The following is a 22,607-nucleotide window of genomic DNA, read 5'->3' on the forward strand; positions in this document are numbered from 1 at the left end:
CTGTAGATCCCCCTCACCCCACAAACGCGGAGAAATGAAAAAAGTACAAATGCAGTCACACTCATTTTTTCCCTTATTTTCCTTCACCAGTATTTTGTCCTTCCCTGACACAGGCAGCTGCTATTTTAAAGCATGTGCCAAACTCTTGCTCATTTTAAAGAAATGTTCCCCATTTTTGGCTGGATCTCTCTCAACACCAGAGCCCGTCGTTTAAAAAGAAACTGGCTGAGCCACAGTGCTTTGGTCGGTGTGTTTTGCATTGCTCCTTGTTTGCTCTGGCACTGCACGTTTCTGAAGAACTCTTGCAGGGCAGATTCCTTGTTGCTCTGATGAAAGGATTTAAAAAGCTTTCAGTTGCTTTCAGTCCACCATCGATGGCTGAGGACCTTTTATGCCATCTAAGACTCTGGGTCCCAATGCCCAAAGATCACAGCACAATTCTTCCAGAAAGTTCTATTCAGTTACCTTTACGACTGTCTTTCACAAGTCTAATCCTGAGCTAAAATGTATTCAGTGTGTGCCCAGATCGTGTGACAAGGTGAAATTATTTTTGACCAGATAACATTGCCAAAGCATTTTCTGCTCTGGAGCTGATGTGAAATTGATGTAAGCCCCCCAAATTCTTAGCATTCTTTCCCCCTATGCCTCTTCTCTTGGTTCTCCATTGCGAGAACCCGGGGCATGAGTGACACCTGGTGTTGAAATGTGTTCCCCTGACAGACAAAAAAATAACAGCGGCCATTTTGAAAATCTCGACTGGTCTCCTCTGTGTACTGTTCTCTGAAACGAAACATCCGGAGGTCTGTGAACACAATGACTGTTTCATGCTTGTTCTGGCCTTTTCACTTCTGCAGCCAACTCAGAACACTGTGCCCTCAACATGTCCTTATTCAGGAACACCTAAATATACTACCACACTGTAAACTGAATGCCATACTGCCTTTGCATTTGATGCCAACAATCTGAAAAAAAGAGGAGCACAGTCCCAGACCCTGTGGGAATGTCCCCTTCTTATACGAGCACCAGTGGTAGGCCAGCACCTGACCTCATGTTCAACTGCACTTAAATAGAGATTTTATGTATAAAAGGTGTATAGCCAAATGCTGCAGTTCTTTCAATTTCTCTTATGATATATTCTAAATTTAAACATCATTATACAAGAAGTGAAATGGTTCCCTTAACTAATGGTTAACATTTTATTAATTTACATTGATGGAAACATTATGAAATGACATTTTTTGGCATTAGATCGATATGTAAACCTTGTCACAAATTCAAAACTTGTTGTAATAGTAGATTAATTATTATAGCAAATTTCACTCAAACACGTGATCTGATTTACTGTCATTCTGGATACATACATCCGGATACATTGGTCTGCAGGTGCCTGCGTTGGAAACTGTTAAATTGTGATCTAATTGGGATTTAGACATATGGGTACATGTGGGTGCTATAGCAGTACACCATGGAATCATATAACTTTGGGGCGTGCAATCACTCTCCACTGCTCCTTCCAGAGGAAAGTAAATTAATGAGTGACAGGTGCTGCAGGGTCCCCTGGTGTTTGGCTCCAGTGTGGAGCCCCGGTGGTGTGAGGAGGCACCTGGTCCGCTCAGATCTCATAGCTGGGGGTCTTCTTCGAGCGGCGCAGGGCCCGGGGCTCAGGGGTCTGGGCGCTATGGGCTCGGCCCGCCTCCGTACGCAACAGCCTGCGGAGCCGCGTCACTTCCTGCTTATACCTGCCACACAGAGGAGACTGCGTTAAGGCCTGCTCTAATGAGACACACTGGGGAGGCTTTCAATAGCATCTCATCCAGACCCAAATTAGGGATTCACATCTGAACTGAAGGAAGCAGAGCTTTCTCTACTGGCTGGTGCTTCTTTTCTTCAGGAAGTAACATGCCCATTTGCACTCTGGTGTCAATGCGTGCAACATACCATACCTGCCAAGGTGCTTATCCACGTAGTCCTGAAGCTCCAATGCCTGTTCCTCAGCAACTGTGGCCCGGGTGATGAGCTGGGCACGCTCCCTTTCCTGCTCTTCCTGTTTAGAAGGATATAAAGTGTTACATGATTTCCACAGGACATCTTACAGTCACAATACTTAATTGCTCAGTTTTGGTGGGTTTGGCGACATCTGTGGAGACTGGTGGTCACAAAAGTGCTTATTTTTCTGCCTAGAGACAACCAACAATGTCAGACATGGTAATATTGAGCAACATATAAAACCTCATTTTAAAGGCATTTTTGGATTTTAGTTGCTTGCTCTTTTAGCAAGTTCCTGTGCATGCATCATTTTTTAATATGATATGCCACTTTAAACTGTTCAATACAACCTTATCTGTTAAAATCTGCCTGTGTATAAGTCAACGTGTCAGTTATCAAAGTGGCAAAATGTTTTGTTGCTGTATGTACCTGAGTAGAATGCGTGAATTCCCTCAGCTGCTTCCTAATATCAGACCAGCCATCTTCTGTGATTTTCCCAGAATTCCGTGACCTGTGAAAGAGATGCTGTATGTCGCACTGAAAAACCTCCTTAAATCATTTTTTAAACTCATTATGCATTTTGTACACTTGCACTAAGCTTTATTTGCATATGCTGATGATGCATTTGCTGAACTCACTCCTGGAAGCTGACACTCTGAACAGGGTGAGAACGTACATTCTTCTGAAAGAGATAAAGACTTAGTTTAGATCTTTATGTCAACAACACGTTAAACATCTGATCAGAAAGGTGAATCGTGGAAGTCTGATTTTTTGTGTCCAAGCTCATCTAGGTTTTTGATGGAATTTTCTCTAACATGCTGGCTATTCATAAGCTATAAAAAGTGTCATGAGCATATTAATGTCAAACTCAGAACTGAGACTACAAGCAGGGTAAAAATATATATGAAGGAGCTTGTGGGATTCCAAGAGCAGGGGCAGACATTTGACTACTTCCTCTCCCTATGTCCTATGCTCAGCACTGAAGCACCTATAGCACAGTCAGAGAGCTATACTCGTGAGGTCCCTGGGTTCTAGCCTTCAGGCCTATATACAGAGGCATCATGCTCTGCTTAATAAAAATAGCCCAGAGGATTCAGCATAGTCTCCATACTCCAGTACAGTAGGTGGCAGCAATGCATTTTTGATATGGTTTGCAGGCAGCCATTACACCTCATTGCAGAAGAAATTGATTGTATTATTTCCTAAATGCATGCTATCTATATGTGTTTCAATGTGTTTGACAAAAGTACAGGGACATCGCCATTCAATGGCTTGATTTTTGAGGCTTTAATGTGGTGTATGAACATCTGTACTGAGAATCTCTATGGTGTGTTCCCTATCTCAAACTGTCATGTGATGACTGTAGGCAACCCTTTTCCTAACTGGTTTTCCACACAGTACTCACACTAGGAAAGACCTGCCACCTGTCCTGAACAGTACCTGGTGCATTAATGGCCTCTCCTCTGTGCTATGCTGTACCTGCTCCAGCGCATCCCTCAGCTGGCTCTCCAGCCTGGCCTTGTCCTCCCGCAGCCTCTGCAGCTCCCTGCTCTGTTCCACCTGCAGCTCGCTGTCCGTCAGGCCGAAGTGAGCCTCCGGGGGCCCCGGGTCCAGCCCGCGCTCACCCAGGGCCAGAATCTGCTCCCGCTGCATTCTGGGAGGAAGACAGAGCTGGCGAGTATAGAGTCCAGATCTACTCCAGGCCACCGCACAGACCTGTCTCCATTCCTACAGCCTATAGAGCCCCTCTTTCTCAAGGCAGGGCATAAGAGCGCTCTACCTGTAAGCAATGAGCAGAGCCTCGTGGGTTTTGACCAGCTTCTGCAGCCTCTTTTTGTATGCACGGGCCGCACTGGACAGCTGCTCCTCCCGAGATCTGTAAGAGGCCCTGACGTCCTGCAGCATGCTGTCCACAAAGTTCTTCATCTGGGCACGCTCTGGAGGCCTTTGGGCTCCCTGTCCGTCACTCAGCCCGTCCACATACTCCTGAAGGCAGAGGACACGGCAGCAAGGGCTCTGTTACACTGCTGAATTCACTATAGTTTTTAAAACAGAGAGAGACACGTGTGACATGCTTTTTTCAGCCCGAATAAGGGAATCCAGATCCCTCCTGCCCCCTTTTCGGCATAATGGAGTTTTCGTACAGCAGAGCAGACATTCTAACAATGCGTCAGTATCGCAGGTGATCACTTTTCATGTACCGTGGAAGCCAAAACCATGAGCAGGATTCATTTACGATTAATTGTGCAGCCCGGGCCCAAACAGACTTTGGCACCCTGATAAGGCCGACTAGCCAAAGCACTGAACAATGTAAACCCTGCCACCGCGTTTGTGCGAAGTGGTTAAATGGCTTGTGCGGCTAACTGCGCTTGTCATGCCGAACGGGGTCGTGAACTCACCGCTAGGTCCGTCAGGTAGCGCACCAGCCGAGCACGGTATTCCTCATTCAGCTCCTTCACCTGCATCTGCAACCTGGAGTTCTCCACCTCCACCTCCTTCAGCTGGCTCTTTGAGCTGAGCAGAGCCTGCAGCACAAACAAACATGCAAACACGTGTTGACAACGTGCGTTTTTACACGCACACAAAAGGTATGCATCCACACACAAACATAAGTGCACATACATCCAATGCATGCTTGGTTTTTTCAATTCTACAGAATGAATTATATTGTAGCTGCTACGTTACAAAACATTTTAAGCCATGTACCCAAAACAGGCAGCCATTTTAAGGATATCTATATCCTCGAGAGGAGGACCCACTAAGCTAATGTGAAGGACACAGAGGTATACTCACTGCAGACTGCTCTGCCAGTTTGTGTTGGGTGCTGCGGATGGCTCTCTTGTTCTCCTGTTGCTCCTTGCCCATTGCCACCCTGGGAGACCACATTAACACCATGTTAACTTTAACCAGCTATGCTCCAGCTAAGAGGTCTGGCGCACTGGTCACCCAACCTAACAAACTCACACTTTCTCCTCCAGCCTGCGCTGCTGTTCCTCGTAGCTCTTCTTCATCCTCTCCAGCTCTTCTTTAATCTGATCCTGGTTTCCAAGAATCTGGCAAGGGAAAGGTCACACAGTAGACTGTTTAAGCATTGCGTGTAATTAATCAGTAACAAAAGTACTGTATATACTGTACTTAAAACCTCATAATGATGCAACAGCTCACTGTTCATAAATATATGTAAGTTTCACAGACATTACAGTGCTCTGCATGATAGAATGAGAAACTGTGACGAACTGTGTTCAGCACAGTGGTGGTGTTAAACCCGGGGGGGGGTTAATGGGGAGACTCACACTTCTCTCAACAGCTTTCCGCTCTTGTTCTGAGGCTGCCAGCTCTTCAGACTGTTAAGACAGAAGGTGAAATGGAACTGAGAAGCATATCGACACAGAGCTGATGGGTAGCTCATCCGATCAGCACTGCTATAGTACATGAGTGTTCCTCTCTAATCCCGAGTGTGCCAGTGCCGATTGTGGCTGAAAGCCGCACAAGGCCATGCACAATTGGCACAAGCGTCACCAAGGGAGGCTTTCAGTTGGCTGAGATGGCAATGTCTTATTAGCAAATTGGAGAGACAAAAGGGTTAAAAGCTTAAAAAAAGACATGTATCTACACATGCTGTGAATGGAGGCTAAGCATACACAAATTAAAGTGTATCACTGTCTCATCCTTAAATGGATACCACAGTTCTCGATCTCAAACTTCCGGTGTTAAGAATTTGACCCTCGTCTGATATAAACTGCCCATTTCACCACTTGTGGCATGATGCCAGTGAGGAAGCTCTGTACTCACCCTCGCCCTGTGTTGGGACATCCTGCTGACGAGAGCCCGTACCCTCTCCAGCTCGTGGGCAGTCTCTCCGTACACAGCCTGGGAGCGGGCCTGGTTCTCCTGCTGCCTGAGGAGAGAGTCCTGCGCGTTCGCCAGGCTCAGCAACTCTGCACTCAGCTCCTCGTTCCTGCAGACCTCCTTCTCGTGAGACTCACTCAGAACCAAGTAGTTGCTCTTCAGAGTGATGTACTCATCCACCAGCTCTTTGTAACTCTTATCAGCCACCTGCAGACGCCCCCTAGTGTGCTGGATGTCTCTGTGCAGCCTGTCCCGCTCCATCTCCATTTCCATGAGTTGATTCTCCTGAAACAAAATCTGCGGTGTAGAGAGGGGACAGCAGAACATTAAAAAAAAAACTAAACTAATGTACAATTCATCCATCTGAATAATCCACAGTATATAATTTCATTAAAATGTATAAGAATCCATCATGTGCATCTCAATTTCTGATTTGTCCCTTTCATTTGAGTGATATTTGTACCATAGGCTTTGTGTTGCAGTGACCTTGTTTTTCAGCTCAAATGTTTCTGCTTCATATTGCTCCCTCATCTTATTAGTGTGTATCTGGACATCAATTAGATCCTTTGCCATCTAAAAAGGAACAGAGAACAAATTAAGCCCAAACCCATCCATGAGCGTGTAGCAATCAAATGGTTTTCTTTAGCAAAATATCCTTCTGTACACCTCTACATTTATCACACCTTCAGTTTCTCCTCTTCGCAGTTGACCAGTTTGGAAGAGAGGTCGGTCTTTGATCCGGCCAGCTGACCCAGTTTAGACTGCAGGCTACCCAGTCTGTTGAAGAGACGCTCGTTCTTGTCCCGCAGCTGTACCTTCAGAAGTAATTTGATGATGTACACAGGATCTGGGGTTTATTACATCCACTCTAATGTTTCCTATTTATTGAAAATCTACTGACAATTATCTGTGTAATCCACACTCCAGATTAATTAACCGTTGTATCTTATATTCATGTCGATGGTAATTTATTCCTTCTTCCTGATATTTCGCTTTGAATTTTATTTTGCCGGATCAGCAAATACCTACTTGCATTGGGTTATTTCTTTATAGTGAACAAACTTACATTTTCGTCGGTGAGAAACCGAACCCTGTCTTCAAGTTCGTTGACAAACCCATCTTCACGGGATTCCATTTCATGAGGATAGTTAAACCGTGTATTGTTCATGCAGTGTGCAGAAATGGCCTTGCGTGCGCGCTCGTGTTTCCAAAAACAAATCCTGAACTGTTGCTAAGGGCTGCCCATCCCAATGAACATGCTACTTTTCAGAGTTACGCAAATATTGTCGAACACATACTCGTGTGCTTAGTCCAAGGCCGTGAACTCTAAAAGTTATGTATTTTATGAGTTCTGGTCCGAAGTAGAATTTATATCGTTATATACGCACGAATTCGAATTTAGACATTGGATGTTCTGGTAATACGTGCGAGCGACTTCCAACTTGCAAAAAGAGTAAGAGCGAAGTGTGTCACAGCAGCACACTCGTGCGGAGTGAACCAGTACTGCGTGCAACTAATTTCAGTGTTTTGAGTTTCCCGGCCAACACGCCGGGGTAGCCATGGCACACGGAAAATATTATTAGTCAAATTGCAAAATTAGGCTGCATACATAAAATGTCAATCAAACTGTATTTATCGAACAGAAAATATTCAGTGTCAGTACAACTAACAAAGATAGTGAATTCAAACGGATCCGACTAAAATGTATTTTATGAAAGTTGATTTAACGCTGGAAATTTTGCTGTGTAGCCTGTATTTTAAGGGGACATATCAAACAAAGGAAGATTGAGGTAAATTATATAAACTGCCTAGAAGAAACCCTTTTTGAATTGCGTTTTATTGAATGTTGACAGTAAGCAGGTAGATTGACAAGTTCAAAGTCCAGTTAGGTAGAGCTATTTATAGTGCAAAACTGCCAATAGTCAAGGGGCTATTGTATTGTGAAACAGGGTGATGCCTTGGGGTGCTATTCATACAAGCCATGTTGATCAGTCACACCAACAGTCAGATACTGATACTGGTGAGTCTTATATGTTGTGCTTGTGTGAAGTAGCTTTGAGCAGGGTTCAATCGTGCATGAGGGCTTGTATGCAGGTTTCATTCAGCTCAGATCTGTTTATATAGTTATTTTTGCGAATAGGTCAGGTTTGCCATGTACCACGCTATGTGACCACATGTCAAATAAAATTCTATATTGTTTCATGCATAAACGCTATGGCATGAGTAAATGCTCTGAAATTAAGGGGATGTTATGAACTCATCACACGCCTCCTGGCATCGAGTTGAACACGCTTAGGTCACATCCATTTGCCGTATGTCAAAATAATTTCCCACACTAGCAGACGCATTTTCCTGCTGTTGAACATCATCACCACTTACCTTTCATAAAATTAAATGTTAATCAGATTAACCGTAATAATTCCCTTCAATTTAACTATAAAAGACACACCTGCAGCTAACTGATTAATCCATGGAGCTGCCTAGTCACATTATTTAAGTATTTCACATATGTGCAATGAATTTGCATGTCCCCAAAAAAGCTGTTCTTTTAGTGTAGTCACGGAATTCAAATTGGGATCCTTAACTGCGTGACTTCAAATGTGAGCAAAAAATAAAAATAAGCACAGCTGGAGCCCACAGACCTTCATGCCACAAAGCATTTAGTCCACAGAGAATACAACTGATCTTTTAGCATCTATGACACAAAAGAAAAAAATGCCCCCAACAAGGTAGTTAACTTATTTTATAAAACAAATTCCTTACCAGTGAAAATTTAATGACTGTGATTCAGAGACTGTAAAAAAGAATCCTCTTAGTATTTTCTAAATTTAACTTTAAAAACGACCAATATGGGAAACATTAGTCACATTAGTCTCAGCTAATGGCATACCTCCAAGGATGGTTAAGCATTTTTCTCCCAGATTTACAGCTAGCTAGCTGTGAAATATAAATCCATATAGATAATTCTTCAAAAAATAAAATAAAAGCATGGCTCAGTCAGCGGGTTCCATCCTGACCAACATACCATACCGATCTACTAAGCTAAGGACACATTTTTGTCTGAAATGCAGTCATATGTGGTCTAAGTACAGTATAGACTTTTGTCACTGTGGGCATTGCCAGTGCTCAGTGTGCTGTAGTGCTCTTATTTTCCCATATTTTCAACTTGGTCGACTCTTAAAATCCATTAAAATGTTTTACAGAATATTAGTTCATTCAACTGTTGTTTTAAGCCATGTAAATTTTTACAATATTTTCACTGCATTTGTCAGTTCCTGTAATTGAGTATCCAAAAGATTTTCTAACTAAAAAGGGTCAAATTTGTTTTTTTATATTTTTTTGTACATGCATATCTGTTTTGTATCACACACACTTGTACCAGGATAAGATTGTAGCAGATACATGTAATAAATATTAGGTAAACGTTTGTCATTTTTCTAGTTACAACAGGGCCAGTAGATTCCCTAAACAGTCCTTAACAATTGCAAGTCACTGGCATTCAATTAAAATTTAATTAGAACTTCATTTCAAATGTAGTTCCCTTGAAAAACGTTTTTTGCATGTGAAATTGTTAATTGCATTGCTTTCTTGCTCATGTTAGGATGCCTACTCTTTGTGGCCATTCAAAAAACTTTTGTTTCAATGTTTTTAAACCAATTCGTTTAATAAATTCTGCTATAAAAATTTTAAAGTATGTAAAACTAATTATGCACATTCCCAAATAAACACAGACGATTATAATGATGCAGGATATACAAGCATACATCATAGAAATCAAGTTTATTGAGCAGATCTTTTCTACAAATACCAATTTAAACAAGCTGCTTTCAAAATATGTATGATTTGCAAAATAAATCACAAGCCTCTGTCTTATTTTTAAAGAGCAGAATAATCTTCAATAAATTTTAGATTTTGACAAAACATAACAGAATAGAAACTTTTTGGCCCAACACTGAGATGCCAACAAATAAGTGTGATTATTTCTTATTATCTGTAATAATTGCAAAAAATCAGTTAACTAAAATATGAATTGGTCCATAAAAATTGTAATGTATCAGTAGACTGAACTGAAAATGCTGCACATGGTGGCTTGTGCTCCCAAGATGTGTGTTATTTATCTGTTTCCTGACAGTTACAGCCTCAACTGTAAACAAAGATAGCCTTCTCTTTTTCTGTGTTACAGTTTTCTACATCACTTTGTCATGCTACCAACACAAACGGCATGAAAACATAATGAAACAAGAAACGTAACCGAATATGACAAAATGGGAATAATCTTTGTCATTATTTAATTAAGTCATTATTTATAGTGATTTGTCTATAAAAAAAAAACAGGAATGTAAGCAGTATAAACAACGACGATTTATACTTCATACTGATGATCCATGTCAATGCTCTTCCTGAGGAAAGAGCCACACTGGTCCGAATTCCCACAGCTGGCACAATTCCTTGTTGACTGTTTGCGCTGCTGAGGCGATAACCAATATTTACATCTGTAGCCAAAATAGTCTTTGTTTTACAACAAAAACGTATCTGCTCATTGCAGCTTGGTGCATACTATGAGCTACAGTTGGGCTTTGTAGATCCTGACATTTCCTTTTTTATTGACCATTATGAGGTGTCCATGATCATCTGCAGCTATAAGCTTCGGTGTGTACCCAGAGAAGCTGAACAGCTGGCGCACAAAATCACCACTGGGCGAGAGCAGCACGATCCTCTTACCCTCTACGACATAGATATTGCTCCACTTGTCCACGCAGACACTCCTGGGATTAAAAGAATAAGAATCAGCAGAACTGCATATGTTTAGAATCTGCTCTGCACGGTTCAGGACGATAATGCACTTCTTCATTGTGTCACAGATGATGAACTCTTCCATGCTGTTCACCGCCAAAAAAACAAATTTTCCTTCATAGTCGGGATTAACTCTGTCCACTAATACGCCATTGGGTTCGTACAGAGACAGAGAGCAGGAAGTGCCTTCGCTCACCGCAATGTATTCGTTCTGATAAGCTGCAATGCAGTACTCGTTGTGGGACCCTCGCAGGTTGCAGACCTGAACTATGTCATCACATTGGTCCTCTGGGACCTTGAACAGCCTAGATCCTGATGTAAAAAAAATGGTGTCGTCACACACCGCAACACTGAAAGGGTTGATGTCATTCCAGCCCCTGTCTTCAGTGGTGATGGTTTCCCTAATTTGTCCATTTCGGATTACTCTCTTGATCTTGAAGTTGCTGGTATCTGCAATCACTATGTCCCGGCTTGGGAACAGACTAATGCCGGTTATGTTCTCGTGATTTCTGCTCTCGTCATCATCTGTGTCAAAAAAACGGATTAAAGAGAATGAACTTGGAATGTCGCTGTGTTGGTTCCCGCATGGACTTGGAGGCGGGATCTGCTGCATGGCCTGAGCTGGCTGAGCTTGAGGAGGGGTGGATGTTTGAGCGCATGTCTCAGCAGTTTTCGGAGCCGATGTCTGTGGCTCTTGTTTGAGGCCGGTGTCAGACACATTTGGACTCTTCTGTGAATCTGCGTGTACGTCAAACATTAATTGGAACATTCCACTGGACAAGTCTATATCTTCCTTTATCATCAGCAAAGGGGTTTTCGTCTCAACGACTGGGATGCTGACTTTCTTAAGTCTCTCAATTTGGCCCTGAATGGTCTGCTCCAGATCCAGGATTTCATAGTCCTTTCCCTTCTGCATGACTTGTGAGGAGAAGTCTTTGGTATTTTGTGCTGAGTTGACATGATCACAGAGATCACTTTTAATCGACAGGTACTTCTGCTCCTGCTGTTGGATGAAGTCGGACAGTTCCTTAGAAACGGCATCCCTTTGAGTGAAAAGCTGTTCCATTATAAGTGATATGTGTCCGGCGAGTTGGTCTATAATGACGCTCTCTGCCTCCTTAAGCTGCTGTATGGCGGAGCCCACCTCCTGCTCCTGCTGAGACAGGCTCCTTATGTTGCCGTCCAGGCTGCCGATGAGCTTTTCTAGCTGGGGCCTCCTGGCTGTGGTGGCCTGGGCCAGGGACAGCACCTCGTGGGAGAAGTGCTCCAGCATGCGACAGTCCCTGCAGATGGTGCTGGAGCAGGTGTTACAGTAGAACCGCAGAGGCTCCTGGTGGTTCTGGCAGTGGCGCTCCTGCTTTCTCCTGGCCTCCTCATCGTAGCGCCCAGCAACGTAGTCCTCCAGACTCACCACTCGGTGCTCCAGCGTCAGCTTGGAGAGGCAGTGGCCCTGGGCGCAGGACGTGCACAGGAAGTCGGCGCAGTCCAAACAACGCGAGGAGGCGGGCACAGCAGACTTACCCAAGGCCGGACACAGCGAACAGGCTGTTTGTTCGGTGGTCTTGGATCGGAAAAGGTCCAGGAGGCTGTTGATGAAAAAGCTGGCTTTGGCATTGCGGACGCAGCCCTGCAGGTCACTGACTGCGCGGCACTCTGGACAGGTCACTGTGCCTTTCTGTTTGTCCAGCAGCAGCTCCAAACATGGCTCACAGAAAGAATGAAGGCAGGACAGGGTGCGAGGTGTCCTGTACACCTCAAAACAGATCTTACATTGCAGGAACTCCTCTTCTATTTTCTCTGAGATGTTGCCTTTACCTTCAGCCATGGTGTTGGTCCCCTATATGCAAAAATATTATACTCAGTATGGTGTGCAGTAATTTTCAAAGAGTGCAAACAATTAGAAGACCAGTTAATTTAACAAGCCAAGTACAACAGATAATTAACAAGGGTCAGATCAAATAAAGCAATTGTGGCAACTAAGTGCTTTCTGAATATTGAATACTAAGTTAAAGGCAAGTCTGTCCTACCAAGTAACTATATTACTGAAATCTGACAATTTTGGTCAAGCTAGCTATTGACAATGCGATAGCTCTGGAAACAGAACCGAAAGAGAATGCTGTGAACAGATGGTGCCACGTAGCTGCAGCGACCGCGAAGCATGCCGTGTAAAACTGTAAATGAGCCCAGAACAACAGCCTAATTAAGCTACTGTAAACGCACACAAAATTCAACCCCGCATTGCTCGCAGACGCAGAAGCACGGATAGTTTGACTTCATACAATGCTGGGTATGTGCATGTGCCGGTTTTAACACTGGACACAAAATGGTTGTAAACAGAACGCAGGCTTATTATATAAGAAGGATACTATCAGTTAAGGTAGACATGAGCAAGAGTTTTGCTTCGATATTGATTCGAAACTAGCCTTATCCCATGGTCATGATACATGCTACAGGACATCACAAAATACATGAGAAATCGTCATGCTCACATTAATAACTTCCAGCATACTGCAATCAGAAAAACAACACACAGGCGTAAACGATACGATCTGTACATTATCTGTGTCTTTATTAGTTTACGTTCTTAACATGGTTTTGTTATCGTTACGGCTGTAATATTATTTAGTTGATTAAGAGTTGCATGTACCAACCTAATCTGAAAAAGTCCAGGCTACTGTAACTACAGTAATACAAACAAGGCGCATTTTCATAACCAGCATTTGATGTATAAAAAGAACATACATTCATTCCTATCTTACCGTTTTAATAAACGAAAGAGAAGCGCCCTTTGGCGTCGATCGGACTGTTTCAAAAGTTTCTTCCTGGTTTAGCTTGTTTTTCATGAACCCAGGCGGTCTCTAGATAAACAGCGGACCATAGGTTTCGTTTTCCCTAAATTGTAGTTCCCGGTATTGTGATTACGGGGATAATTAAAGAGCATCTGCAATTCATCTTAATGATATTAATGTTAGGGATCATGTCATACACTTCATAAATTATAATAACTAGTTAATTCTAATAGGCTGGAAAGAGGAGTGTGAAGTAATGATAGCCACAATAAATAATAGTACTTCCGGTAAGCGCGAGATAAAATGAGGATTTACGCGCTTTCTAGACGTATGTCACCTAGCCTAATTTTTTGAAGGCTATTGAAGGCATAAAAATGGCCAAGGCTGGAATGTTCCAAACGGTTCGCTTAACGAGGCTTAAGTATAACTACCTAAACAATTGGAGCAAGTAACCCCAAAATGTATAGGTTACAGATGTTTAGTACTAAAAGTGTGCAAAGGGTCAGGGAAATTATTTTAAGAAAAATACATTTTATGCTTGTTAAAGTGTTGTTCCCTACTTATTTCACTGTTTAGCTAAACTTAAAGGCATGCTATGCTGGATTTTTACCTTGAGACTGATGCTCTGGTCAATGAGCAATCTCCTCTGGGTTTGGCTTGTAATATGTGGTTTTGTTCTAGTCTCTTTAAATATTTTTTCTGTTAATTCACTCTAAGGTCTCCTGTGTTTGGTCTGGTCTCTTGCCATTCTTCATCAACCTGTTTCCTGCTTCACTCAAGATATAAAGCCCACCTGAAACAGCATGGATCTATCTCTTCTCTCTGATGCCTTGTTTGCTGTTGTCCTTGTGTCCTGTATACTTTGTAATTCTGCACTCCATTGTGTAGTTTGTTTCTTTCAAGTTGTTATTTCTGTCCCTTATGGTTCTGTTTCTTTTTCCTCTGGAAGAGGGACTAGGTAAGTTTGGGGTACCCTGCCCACAGCACACAAGTTGGTTTTCTGTTATAGACATAGGTTAGAAGTGGTTGCCACCCACTCTGTTTTTGTTTGGTTAATTAGAGTGGATAAGGTCTTGTTTGTTTTGGTAGTCCTATGCAAAAAGGCCTAAAACGGCCTATTTTAGGTGTATTTGGCTTTGAGTTCTTTCCTTTGGCAACACCTCTACTCTTTCTCTCTACCTCTTTTTTGCTCCAGTTGTGCTACCAATTGTGTCTTTGTTCTAAACATTATTGTATATAGACACCTCTATAATCACCTCACTTTTGCACCTTTGTAAATTAACACCATAGTGCACTTAAAGGTGAAGTATGTAAGTTTGGGGTAACAAGCAAGAGCTAATTTCCTCTATATTATTATGCATATGAACATACCAAGACATAACGCCCACACTGGATAGATTTTTCAGCAGAAGTCTTGGCATTACGGTCTCCTCCGTCCATTTCCTGTGTTGGAACTTATTTGAATCTTCTTTTTCTTTTCTTTTCCGAGTAAAGCAACCTTAATCCCATTTCTAACCTACTCTTTTCCAAACAAGATGTTTCAGTCAGGCTTCAGCTTAAATCACAGCACAAAGACTGTGAGCACAATAAGCATTTATACAATGAAGACAGTGGATTCGATTTTCTACTAGATTTAAGACATACATGAAATAAGCTCACTAATAAAATTTTTACATCAACAAAGGAACCGAAGAAAAACTTTTATTGAAAAAATTGAATACTGTACAGTACGTACTTTAAAAATATCTCTACATTTCCAGAATGCAGACACATTGCTGCACATGTATAAAAAGAAGAATGAACACACAATGCACACAATTTGAAACTGTGTAAACATCTGACACACTGTACTTTATATATTCATATTTGAGTACATAGTTTATGTGTAGTGAATTAAAAATCAAGGTTTTTCTGCATCAGCGATGATTTGAAGGGGACCTTGGTATATAGACCTTGTGGATTCCCTGAGATCTCTTGGAGGGTTAATTAAGGAGAAGAACAAGTATCAATGTACATGCTCGGGAGAAACATTGGCTCTTGAATCTTATACTTACTCCAATGCAGGTGCCTCCCAAAAAGACGGATCAATACCCAGGCCCTAGAAATGGCAAGATTCGTAAAGGATTCATTAATTAAAGCCATTTTGGAAAAGACAAACAGTAGACCGGTGCAAGAAAGGTAAAAATGCTTTTGAGACAGACATGCAAACATTTAAAGGGAAAAGGAAAAAAAAGAATTAAGAATTTATGGTTTGAATTGATGTTTCAAAATTGCTTGCTTTTTTAAACTTATTTTCATCAAGGCTGTGACCTTTGCAAACTCAAAGGAGCAATGCATGATGGGAGTGCTGGTACCCCTGGATTGTTGACACCCATGGGAAATGAGAACAGTTGGCAGCCCTTTCAAAAATGGACACTTTGGAGAGAAAGCCTGATATCCCATAGTGCATCTCCACTGAGTATTTAAACAAAGGCCTCAGCCTTTTTAAACACAAATGAGAAAGTAAGCAATTTTAAACAAGAACCAAATTTAGCATTCTCTGTATTTTAAGTTCATGATTAGTTCCAGTGGAATTTCCCTTCAAAATTAAGTTGAAAGTCAAGTCAATTATTTTCCTTTGTTGTGGTTCGATAAGGTCGAGGGTAATTTTACATTTGATTTGTCCAATGCAACATACAGGGAAAGTATAGGATGTAATATACGTATAGTAAAATAAATATTTAGATGTTCGTCTTATCTAAAGAACCCAGAGCCAGTCTCATTAGCAAACGACTGAGGGATAAGGCATGCAAACAGTAAAGATCCCTTCAGAGAGAGCTGAATATAAAAGACAGATTAAGGGAGGCTGGGTGGAAGAAAACGGAGGCGCTCTGGTTCTCCTGTGCATTTCTCTTGATGGATTGGTGTTGGCATAATGCTCCCAGTCAAAGCGGTGTACTGCTCTGGGTCCTGTTCCACGTATAGAGAGGTGGTGCTCACGTGGTCTCTCTCCCCCTCTCCCAAGGGTGGCTGCGGGACACAACTGTCCAGGGGTCTGGTAGGACTAGGAGCCTCACCCTCAGCGTGAGGACCTCCCCTTCATCACAGATGGCACCTTGGTAAGGCAGGGGGCCCCTGTGCAGCTTGCGCAAGCTGCCCTGTGGAGGCCTCCCCAGCTGAGGCTGGGAGAGGAGGAAGAGGAGGCGAGCCCGAGGAGGCTCAGTCCCCCTGATGGGCCTCCAAAGCTTCGTCCTCTTCCACCTCGTCCTCCTCCCCGCCGCTGTCCCTGCGGTCGCTGCGCCCCCCCGGCGGCCCCCGAGTCCCACCCAGGGCCACGCCCATGGCGAGCTGCAGGGCCTCCAGGCTGCGCTGGCTCACGTAGTAGCTGACGTTGACGGAGGGCAGCCGCTTCAGCATCTCCTCCAGCTTGCGGTGGGCCTGTGGAGCAGAGGGACAGAGCGGTCAGGCGGCGCTGCAGCGTCCTGTTTAAACGAGCCACGGTTGTAGCGAACGCGATTCTGCTCAGGCCCTCCCTGGCCTCTGCAGCAGGGCACACGCACACACAGACACTCACCACCTGGTAGCTGCCCTGCTGGCAGTGGTGCTCCACCAGGAAGCCGTAAGCGTCTCCGATACGGACGGCAGGGTCCAGATCCGCCTCCTCTAGCAGCGTGTCACACAAGCGCACAGCCTCCCCTGGGTCCTCCTCATACACCCTGATGGAAGGGAGGCTATCCGTTATACGCACACACAAACACGAACACGCACAAACACACAGACTCATTCACACACACACACAAACACACAGACACACTCACACAGAAACATTCTTACACACAGACAATACACTTCACACAAGCCCACAGAGAACCTATTAACCACTAAGTATCCACCAATCACACGGTCAGCCGTTAGGAGAAGGCGGCCTGCAGTGCTGCTGTTACCTGCGTGCCTGGACGAACCTCTTCACCAGGGTGATCCTGTGCTGCAGCTCGGCCAGCCTGCCCTCCTGCTCCTCCGCGCTGCGCATTTTGGCTTTGGCCAGGCACTTGTAGGCCTCCGTCAGCGCCCCCAGGGCCTTCTCGTAGTTCTGGTAGTCATCGATCTCCACCTGCAACGGCGTAAGGAAAAGCGGACTGAGCGTTTCGACCAGTCAGTCCAGGGCATACACCGCAAGGTTAATCTAAACCGCTGGCCCAAATGTCAGGGTGAACTAGCGATGAGCTTTGGTATGATGGTACAGTGGTGCCGAGCTGGTAAACATACACAGCGTGACCCAAAACCCTTTCTGGGAAGTGAAAGGGCACGGAGCCACGGCTGTACCTGGGCGCAGGCCTCGTAGAAGCCGGCCAGCAGGTCGAGGGCCCTCCCTTTGGTGTAGAAGCCGATGATGTTCTTCATGATCTCGGGGTCCTTGCGCCAGTCCAGCGACTGCAGGTAGTTGGCAGCCATGATGTAGATCTCCTTCTGGCGGGAAACCCCCGCGAAGAAGACGATCTTCTCCGTGTCTCCGGACTTCAGGAGCGCCCTCATGGCCTGCGGGGCACAGCGCGGAATGTTTCCGGAAGGTTCCCGTGACAACTGAAGGTCACGAGTGACACCAGCCTCAAGCGGCAGTAAAATTCGCAAACCATTTCACTTAAAAGCTCATACATTGAAACATAACAGAAAACAAACAAAAAATCCTTTTCCCATAGGAAAAACTGAAAAGGAAACAGAAGGTTTAAAGCCTGCCTAACCCTGCTGGGTCAGGGTTACAGTGGAGGCGGTGAGACGGACCTTGAGCTTGCTGCCGGCCTGCGTGTACTTCTTGGTGGCTAAGTGGTAGTTCCCCTGGCGCATGCAGCAGTCGGCGATCTTCTCCAGCAGCTCCTTGCGGGCGTCCTCCGGCAGGTCCTTGGAGTCCCGCGACACGGTCATGCTCTCCGCCAGCTCCTCTGTGATGGTCAGGCTCTGGTCCAGGCACAGCTGCAGGGCCTCGTGGTACTGAGCAGCGCACAGGCAAAAACACAGCAACGCGCCAAGTCAGCATTGCGAACAGGGGCCCTGGGCCTGAAGAAGCTTGGTGGCAAGCCAGTCAATTCAAATTCAGTTCAGAGGCAAGGATTTTCCCATAAACCGCTTGGAGTTTCGCAATTGACTATTAAATTATGCCGTGTTATGTCAATTGCCTTTGGCTGGGAGTCAAAGAAGGGGATTACACCTCACCATTAGAACAAGGTTCTCCACCACACCTTGGGCATCAGACAACCAGACAGAGACAGGATGAGAGGTAAAGAGGACGAGGATAAAGGAAACAGCAGACGGTGGAATATTCAACCAGGATTGGGTACCAGCACGGGGTTTAATATCATACACGCTAAAGTGTAAAAACAAAGAAAGATGAATACCTTCTTGGCCGCCACCAGCATCTCGACGGCCTTCTGGTACTGGGAGTGCTTGATGAAGAAGTCGGAGCAGCGGGCGAGCAGGGCCGGGTCCGAGCTCTCGTCCAGGTCCTCGGCGATCAGCTGCAGCGCTGCAAACTGCTGGGTGGAGAAGGCCAGCTCCAGGGCCTTGGAGAAGTGGCCCGCCTGGCCGAGGCAAACGGCACGCGGTCAGAAAGGCCCAGAGACCAGCGTCCACGTTCATGTGACACGCGTCGTCTATGCCTGTGCACGGGCTCTACTTACTTCTCCTACCGCTGTGACAGATGACCCTCCAGTGAATACTAGGAGATATATTTCCATTCAGTATTTTCACCACATGATAAAAGTTTGTGGAGTAAATATTATTGTGGTTGGGATGGCCCCGGTACAAGCACAGTGCCAGATGTTGTCAACTGAGGACACCTTGTGGCAAATATTACCATTACAAATTTCTGGCACATACAGTATATTTTAGTGCCTGTCTCCAATATCTTCAATTCATAACATTAAAAAAGTATGAAATCCCAAGTTTTATGCATTTAGTCATTTGTTCAGATTGCCTGCACAAAATTAAAAAGTACTTTTTATTTATTTAATGGTCAGATTAACTGCATTGTATGCAAAATGCTGAGACCAGATGAACAAATTTCAGAAATTCTCAAAATGGAAATAAAAATGATAACAATGTTGTTTCTGCACCAAGAAAATGAAATGGTCATGCACATTTACCACACTGAGCATTTCTACTTCTTCATAGTTTCATTAGACTTGATGGGTCTGGCTACACAGGGCTGTCGTCCCAGTACCTTGTGGTAGAGCATAACGGCCCGGTCCATGTGAGTCCCCTTCTCCTCATAGTAGCAAGCGGCCTCCATCATGTCCTCTGGGTTGCTGAGCAGAGCCAGGTTCATCAGCTGGTCATCCAGGCCGTTCTCCTGCAGAAACAGCGCTTTCCTGGGAGTCCGTTCTCACGTGCAGTCCACCAAGGCCACACTCAAAAGGACCCTCTCTTTTCAGACCTATTTTTATTTGCTATTTTCAATATTCCTCAAATTCGGTGTACCCAATCATATTCATGGGCCTGTCCAAAGCCACATCCTCTATCACTGTGCTGTTCTGTGAAATTCAATCCCAGACCACAGTGTACATTGCTACACTAGAGCCACAGAGCCCAAAATGACTTGTTTTCTCAGAACCCGGGAAAAGCGCATAAATTAACAGCAGAAGCTGATGCCTGCTCTTGAATCGGAGCGATCCACTCTCCCGATAACCACACGGAACAGGCCGCGTTTCCACGGCAGCGGCAGGGAGCAGCCGGAGGAGGAGGAGGAGGAGCTTCCCTACCTTGCAGAGGCGGATGGCGTTGTTGTAGGCCTGGGCCCGCGTGTAGAAGTGCACCGACTGCTTGATCTCCTCCTGGCTCTCGTACTGGCGCGCCAGGTGGTACGAGGCGGCGCGGTTCCCCGTCTCGTTGGCGATCTCCGCCGCCTGCAAGCAGCCGGGCTCAGACTTAACTTCCCTCGCTCTCGGTTACATCATCATCATCATCATCACAGGCTGTAGCGGCACATTACCTTCTGTATGTTTCCCAGGTAGCAGTGCACCCGCACCAGGGACAGGAAGTCCTGCGCGTACTCGTAGTAGCGCAGCGCCGACTCCATGTCTGACTGGCTCTCCAGGTACTGAGCCCACCACTTATACAGGCTCCTGCATCACACAAGGGCACGTTATCACAGGGCACATTAACAAGCAACAAAACCGGGCACGAAAATACACTGGAGTTAATCACATGGTATTAAACTGATATACACTATCTACAAGGACCTAGCATGTTTCCAGCTTCTGAGTGTAGAATGAGACTTATGCTATGAAGAAGCAGTGCTGTAGCTTTCCATTACAATAATCATGCAGAGGGAACAACACTCACTTGATCATCAAAAGGAGACTCAAGTCAATTCAGTAAGTTGGTTTCTAAGACCTAAATTCTATTTATATTCTAGGCAGTAAGTTCCTCTAGTTTTTGTGACTACACCACATCCAATCAGGAACTCTCGCCTCCGCACGCCTGAACCTACTTGTCCTTCATTTTGTTCACGTAGATCTCCAGAGACAGCACGTCCTCCAAGAGCATCCTGGGAACCTCGAACCGGTAGGTGTCGGACTTCTCGTAGCTGCGCGACAGAGAGCAAGAGGGAGGGTCAGACGAGGACGCCCGCGGGAAGCGGGAGTGAAAAGACGACGGCGGCGTCGCGCGGGGGGGCGAAGGGGGGGGGCGGAGCGTACTACACGAGCGCCATGTTGCGGTCCCCCGTGGCCTCCAGGTGCTTGGCGTAGCCGTAGTAGGTGGTGCGCAGGTGCACGCGGTCGTGGGTCTCGGCCGTCTCCACGGCGCGCTGCCACTGGCCCGAGGCCTGGTACAGCTTGTTGAGGAGGTCGTAGCGCCGGCAGCTCTTGTACAGTCTCTCTGCGTCCTCCTGCACACACACAACACCTCAGTGTAGCAGAGGACACGTTCAGAGGCACATGGGTAATGACAGTTCACATACAGTATCTACATACAAAATGCACATATATTCACCTTGTTTTACATTTGCATTTATTACGTTTTTGAAGAATCCTCAACACAAACAGTCTGGAATTACATTATCTTCCAAAAAAAGTTTATACCAATGTACTTGATGCAGTTAATCACTTTAAAATACTCTAAGGCGGTTTTATATTAAAGTGACTCAGCCACACACACACAGTTAAAGTGCATGCATTAGGGAAACAGAGCAGGTCTTAGGGAAACAGAGCAGGTCTTAGGGAAACAGAGCAGGCCTGAGTAGCTCCACTGAGCAGGCGCACTGCCTCACCAGCATGCCCAGCTGCGTGGCCAGCACCGCCACCCTGGCCTCCAGCTCGGGCTCCACCTCGGCCTCCCGCAGGGCGCGGGCGCCCCGGGCGTGGCCCATGTTCCCCAGGCAGACCCGCGCCACGTCCAGCCGCCGGCTCTTCACGCACATCCGCGCCATGTTCTCCCACACTGCCTCACTGTGGGGGGGAGGGGCCCAAAGGTCACACGCTGCAGGGGCACTGCCCGGGGAGTCACTCACTACCCGAGGCAGGACTGTTTCACACACAAATTCCTTCACAAACTAGAGACATTCAGGGACTAGCCGTAGCCACCCAGAAAGTAAAGTGTCTATGTCATGTAAAGTTTTCTAAAATAAAATAAAAATAATAATAATTAGCTAAAACTATCATTCAGCATAAAATGAGATTGTATGCCTTCGTGATTTTATTATTATTTTAGAACTGTTAACTATTTTTAAAAATATTATCTTTCCATTTTATTTATGTTTATTTTATTTAAATTTCATTTTATTATGCTTTTAATTGTAAAGCACATTGAACTTCACGTATTAAAAGAAATATGCTATATAAATAAAGTTTGGTTTGAATTGATTTGAAAATGTCATCACATTGATAGAATGAAACGGAAGGTAAAGCTCTGTGGGGATGGTCATTCTAACTGGAGGCAAATGCCTGCAGTGGGAAGAGCCAGAGGACCTGGTGCAGACGAGGAAGAGCCACGGAAGGGGGGGGGGGGGTGGCGGCATGGGAGCGGGCACAGAAACACGGGCCTGTCCTCCTTCAAACGCCGTTCTCCTTTACCCCCCTGAACTACCGCCAGTCCCTAATTCCACATGTGCTTCGTTTTATTCACCCCCTCCAACCCCCTCCCTCTTCTCAACCAGATACAAACGTGGTGCTGTTTCCAAGCAGCAGGAAATTCCCCTAAATCTTTAGGGGCCCTGGG

General features: G+C 45.1%; 3 protein-coding genes across 7 annotated transcripts in view; all 3 read right to left on the bottom strand.

The window, feature by feature from the left end:
- Positions 1 to 1,182: 1,182 nt before the first annotated feature.
- On the bottom strand, positions 1,183 to 7,494 carry ccdc78 (coiled-coil domain containing 78). Of its 2 annotated transcripts, none has more exons than XM_064322299.1 (14): positions 6,902 to 7,494; positions 6,519 to 6,650; positions 6,322 to 6,408; positions 5,779 to 6,132; positions 5,280 to 5,330; positions 4,951 to 5,039; positions 4,780 to 4,858; positions 4,386 to 4,511; positions 3,767 to 3,972; positions 3,427 to 3,640; positions 2,625 to 2,668; positions 2,416 to 2,497; positions 1,944 to 2,044; positions 1,183 to 1,739 (listed from the first exon to the last, which is right to left on the bottom strand). In XM_064322299.1, exons 1-14 carry the CDS (start codon positions 7,001 to 7,003, stop codon positions 1,613 to 1,615), a joined length of 1,794 nt encoding a protein of 597 aa, XP_064178369.1. In that variant the 5' UTR covers positions 7,004 to 7,494; the 3' UTR covers positions 1,183 to 1,612. The 2 variants fall into 2 exon arrangements, with proteins under 2 accessions (XP_064178369.1, XP_064178370.1); XM_064322300.1 differs by having other exon boundaries at positions 3,466 to 3,640; positions 6,902 to 7,482.
- A 2,104-nt stretch (positions 7,495 to 9,598) lies between these two features.
- On the bottom strand, positions 9,599 to 13,705 carry LOC135248090 (E3 ubiquitin-protein ligase TRIM56-like). The gene is made up of 2 exons (XM_064322306.1): positions 13,389 to 13,705; positions 9,599 to 12,466 (listed from the first exon to the last, which is right to left on the bottom strand). Exons 1-2 carry the CDS (start codon positions 13,470 to 13,472, stop codon positions 10,400 to 10,402), a joined length of 2,151 nt encoding a protein of 716 aa, XP_064178376.1. The 5' UTR covers positions 13,473 to 13,705; the 3' UTR covers positions 9,599 to 10,399.
- Positions 13,706 to 15,103: 1,398 nt separating this feature from the next.
- Positions 15,104 to 22,607, bottom strand: part of ift140 (intraflagellar transport 140 homolog (Chlamydomonas)) — a 31,232-nt gene continuing 23,728 nt past the window's right edge. For all 4 annotated transcript variants that reach the window (XM_064322305.1, XM_064322301.1, XM_064322302.1 and 1 more), the window contains 12 exons: positions 21,661 to 21,838; positions 21,089 to 21,279; positions 20,881 to 20,976; positions 20,380 to 20,512; positions 20,150 to 20,293; positions 19,612 to 19,740; positions 18,788 to 18,970; positions 18,177 to 18,383; positions 17,721 to 17,933; positions 17,342 to 17,508; positions 16,972 to 17,113; positions 15,104 to 16,835 (listed from right to left, as the gene is read on the bottom strand). In XM_064322305.1, coding sequence (XP_064178375.1) covers positions 16,617 to 16,835; positions 16,972 to 17,113; positions 17,342 to 17,508; positions 17,721 to 17,933; positions 18,177 to 18,383; positions 18,788 to 18,970; positions 19,612 to 19,740; positions 20,150 to 20,293; positions 20,380 to 20,512; positions 20,881 to 20,976; positions 21,089 to 21,279; positions 21,661 to 21,838 — 2,002 coding nt within the window. In that variant the 3' untranslated portion in view covers positions 15,104 to 16,616. The remainder of the gene's footprint in view (positions 16,836 to 16,971; positions 17,114 to 17,341; positions 17,509 to 17,720; positions 17,934 to 18,176; positions 18,384 to 18,787; positions 18,971 to 19,611; positions 19,741 to 20,149; positions 20,294 to 20,379; positions 20,513 to 20,880; positions 20,977 to 21,088; positions 21,280 to 21,660; positions 21,839 to 22,607) is intronic.

The sequence above is a fragment of the Anguilla rostrata genome, chromosome 2 (genome assembly GCF_018555375.3).
Source record: "Anguilla rostrata isolate EN2019 chromosome 2, ASM1855537v3, whole genome shotgun sequence".
In the NCBI taxonomy this organism is placed as follows: domain Eukaryota; kingdom Metazoa; phylum Chordata; class Actinopteri; order Anguilliformes; family Anguillidae; genus Anguilla; species Anguilla rostrata.